Genomic DNA, 4,123 nt, shown 5'->3' on the forward strand with positions numbered 1-4,123 from the left:
TTTATCTCTCCACCCTGGAGGCTCCCTGCCTCCATTCCTGATGAAGGGCTTCTGCCCGAAACATGGATTTTCCTGCTCCTTGGATGCTGCCCAAACCTGCTGTGCTTTTCCAGCACCACTCCGATCTAAACTCTGGTTTCCAGCATCTGCAGTACTCACTTTTGCTCGTATGGATTTACATGGTCTGCTTTTTTCCTACATTGTCATCTGCTGCAGTTGTAGAAAAGGCCCAAGTAAACTGATTGCGGAGGGTAAAAGGCTGAGCAGGGAAATAAAAGTCAAGCTGAAAATAAGAAAGTTATGGTTGAGAAGATGGATTGCAGAAGCATGACCGAGAGGATATGAGGTTAGAAATGAGACAAAACCGCAGACAACATTTTCTCAATGACACAGGGCAGTCCTACTATGGTCAGTAACAGAGTATGCTACTTGTGATAATGTTTGATTAACACTTGATAGATTTGGAAGGAAACCAGACATTCACACGATGACAAAGGAAAGGTCTGAGAGACAGGACAGTGTGCTGCAAAGTCAGAGGTGGAGAGGCTTTTCTTCAGGAGTCATGTAGTTGAACCATACTGCAAAGAAGGAGGTGCATTCAGCTCATTGAGCCTGTGCCGCTCTTTGTTAGAGCTATCCAATTAGTCCTAATAATCCATTCTTTCCTCATAGCTCTGAAAATTATTCCCCATTCATTCTCATGATTATTTCACTTTTAAAAGTGTATTATTGAAATCACTTCCTTTTGGGCACTGAATTCTAGATTGCCATTCAGATCAACTCACTGAACAAAACTCTGCTTCCTCCTATCACCTTCAGTTCTTTTGCCAATTATCTTAAATCTGTATCCTCAAGTTACTGAAACTCCTGTTACTGTAAACAATTTCTCATTCCATACTCTTATAGTTGCTTGATCGTTCAGAATTTAAGTATTGCTGCATAAAAGACTTTTTGCCAAAGCTCTGCGTAATGCACCCATCAGCATCCGCCATGACAACACCTCTTCTGGAAGCCATCTGCCAACAAACCAGTACTCTCCTCTCACAGTACAAAACGTTCATACTTGACTTTGATATTTCTTGCTAAAAGTCCTGATGAGTGCAAAATGAAAATCTTTTTTTACTTACTGCATTAAACCCACTATTTTGAACACTTCGAGCTAATCGCTCTTAACATCTGTGTGTAACTGAGAATAACTCCAGTTCCTTTTATCATTTCACATTAATGAAACTTCTAATAAACTTCTGCATCAAATCAAAAGCCTTGTAATCGCCCCAGAACTGGAGTACCTGGAACTGGTCATTTGCAATCCAAGCAATATTAAGAAAAGGACCAATCTTTGTTTCTGTACTCCTTATAAGCATTTTTTTGAAAAAATAGAGTTGGAAAGTTAAGGTGTGAACTGAGCAAAGTACTGGTCTCTGAAAGCAATTTAAAACATTTAGTCATGGAGTCTTAATAGGCCTTGTGAGAAAGCCAGTTATGTACAGGCACTGGTTGCATAAGAACAGATCCTTCTAGCTCTTGTCCAGCCAAATACAAAGCAAATCTCAAGGGAAGTGGTGGGTAAAGAATCCTGAAGTAAAGACCTTGAAGTAACAGCAAAACAACTCTCAGGTTTACACCAGCCAAGAAAAGAAGCATTATGACCAGAGCCTGTGCTATTGTGACGTGATGACAGATATATTTTTGCAGCAATCCAGCTTTCATGAGAACAATTTTTTATGCTGTGATTCAATGGGTTTTAATAATTTTAATAACCTAAGTTGGAACTTTAAAAATAACCATTTCCCACCAATATTCAAAGTGACTCGTCACAAATAACTGTGTACTTCACGAACGAAGAACTTATTACACAGCCAAGACTGGAAGGCCAATTATAAAAGTATTGTAATTTCCAGTGCCTCTCAAACACTCCCTACTCCAATCAGAAAGTAAGATATTGGAGCAAAGGATGCAGCAAAATCAGCAACAGAATTTGAGAAGAGATGGGGTGATATTACTACAAAATGTGGCTTCATGTACTTTCCCGAGGAACATGTCAGCATATGCAAGATAGAGAGAAGAAGTCAATGTGGGAGACAAAAAGGTAGAATATAAGAGTGCATGAGGATTTGATAGAAGCTTTTTGTTCATGGGATCAACATATTTTTGGAAATGTGAGCATTCACTGGCCATTCTTAACTGCCATTAAGAAGGTAGCAGTGAACCACAGTCAAGTTCCCAATGAAAAGACATGTTGCACCTCTTAAACCTGCACTGAGCTTAACTGGAATACTTCAAGAGCCAGAGAGCAGAGACGTGAGCATTGGGGCATACTGCAGAATTTAAATGACAGGTGACTAGAACGTCTAAGCCATGGAGGTGTCTTGTAAAGTGGTCCTCTCCATATGGTCTCTTCAACATAGAGGACATCATGTCAGGAGCAGTGACTACAATATATAAAATAGAATTAATCGCTGTTTCAATTTTCAGAAATGTTTGGGGCCTTTGTGAGAAGGAAAGGAAGGGTGTTCTATCTTATGTGCTTCCATTTGGGAAGCTTATTTGGGAAGCAGAGGGGATGTCGATGGTGACTGAGGGGCAGAACATTTTACCTATGCCCAAACATATTTAGTAATATCAGTTAATAAACTGATCATACGTCTCATAGTCCCTGTACAGCATTGCTAACCTAGAATAGCTGCTGTAAAGCCACTACCCTTTAAAAACTACATCTATGAAGCAGAGGTATTTTTCGTGAACAGTGCTGCTATAAAATCTACACTTCACATTTTACTTACTTGTAGTCGTCCATCTAGGGTCCGCTGGATTGTAACGCACTTGCTGGGATGTGCTCCATTGGTTGTAATAGCTGTAATCAATGAATCCAACTCATCCTTCTTTTCTTTGAGCTTTTTCACTAAACTCTCAATGGCACGTTTAGCAAAGGTCTCATTCTCCCCACCTTGTCGATGGCACATCAGACTGTGCACGATGCTCAGGCATGCATCATTGCTGGTGGGAGGGTTCAAAGACATAGTGCAGCTTGCTTCTGCAGGAAGCCAGAAAACAAATGATGTTTAGAGAAGGTTCAAGTAAAAAGTTACACCCATTAGTAAAATTAGTCAGATACAAATAAACTTGACTCGGTTATATTCTTGCCTTGAATCAGAAAGTTACAAATTCACACAATTATATAACACCTTTAATAAAGAAAAACATCTCATGCAACCTCAAAGGATTGAAAATCAGTCAAAAACAATCGAGACTGAATAAAAGGAGACAGTAGGATGTGTCTAAACGTTCAATCACTTGAGAATGCAGCTTTAAGAAAGTTCTAGAATTTGCATATGAAAGAACTGAAACCAACATGCCCATTATAAAAGATGAGAGACTTAACAAACAATCCAGGTCTTTTTCAATATATAATTTCAGTTACATCACATTGTAAACTTTTGCTATAAATTCTGTGCCCGAGAATCTTATACTCTACAACCACCTGATGAGGCAGTGCTCCGAAAGCTAGTACTTCCAAATAAACCTGTTGGATAGCCAGGTGTTGTGTGATTTTGAACTTTGTACACCCCAGTCCAACACCAGCATCTCCAAATCTAAAAAGTTAATCAATGAAGCTGGTTTAAGAGGGCTCTTTAAAAGATGAGGTTTAAAAGGTTTGTAGATGGTATTGCTGAGCCCAGACAGCCACGAATAGTGGAGTCATGGAAGTCTACAAAAGCCCATAGCTGGCCAAAACCGGAGTAGCGTGGATATTTTGGAATGTTACAGAGTTGGATGAGACCGCAAAGAAAGGGTGACAAAGAGGGCAGAATAATCTGAAAACAATGAAATGTTTAATAAATCAAGACACTGTCAGACTGAGGCAAACATAGTCAACAGACAATAGGTGCAGGAGTAGGCCATTCTGCCCTTCGAGCCTGCACCACCATTCATTATGATCATGGCTGATCATCCTCAATCAGTATCCTCTTCCTGCCTTATCTCCATAACCCTTGATTCCACTATCCAACTCTTTCTTAAACGAATCCAGAGACTGTGCCTCCACTGCCTTCTGGGGCAGAGCATTCCACACACCCACCACTCTCTGGGTGAAGAAGTTTCTCCTCATCTCTGTCCTAAATGG

At 40.0% G+C, this 4,123-nt stretch overlaps 1 protein-coding gene across 4 annotated transcripts in view; it reads right to left on the reverse strand.

Moving 5' to 3' along the window:
* Nucleotides 1–4,123, reverse strand: part of smad10a (SMAD family member 10a) — a 137,660-nt gene that overhangs the window by 114,603 nt on the left and 18,934 nt on the right. For all 4 annotated transcript variants that reach the window (XM_043684047.1, XM_043684046.1, XM_043684044.1 and 1 more), the window contains exon 2: nucleotides 2,784–3,034. In XM_043684047.1, coding sequence (XP_043539982.1) covers nucleotides 2,784–3,034 — 251 coding nt within the window. The remainder of the gene's footprint in view (nucleotides 1–2,783; nucleotides 3,035–4,123) is intronic.

This window comes from Chiloscyllium plagiosum, chromosome 51, assembly GCF_004010195.1.
Source record: "Chiloscyllium plagiosum isolate BGI_BamShark_2017 chromosome 51, ASM401019v2, whole genome shotgun sequence".
NCBI lineage: Eukaryota > Metazoa > Chordata > Chondrichthyes > Orectolobiformes > Hemiscylliidae > Chiloscyllium > Chiloscyllium plagiosum.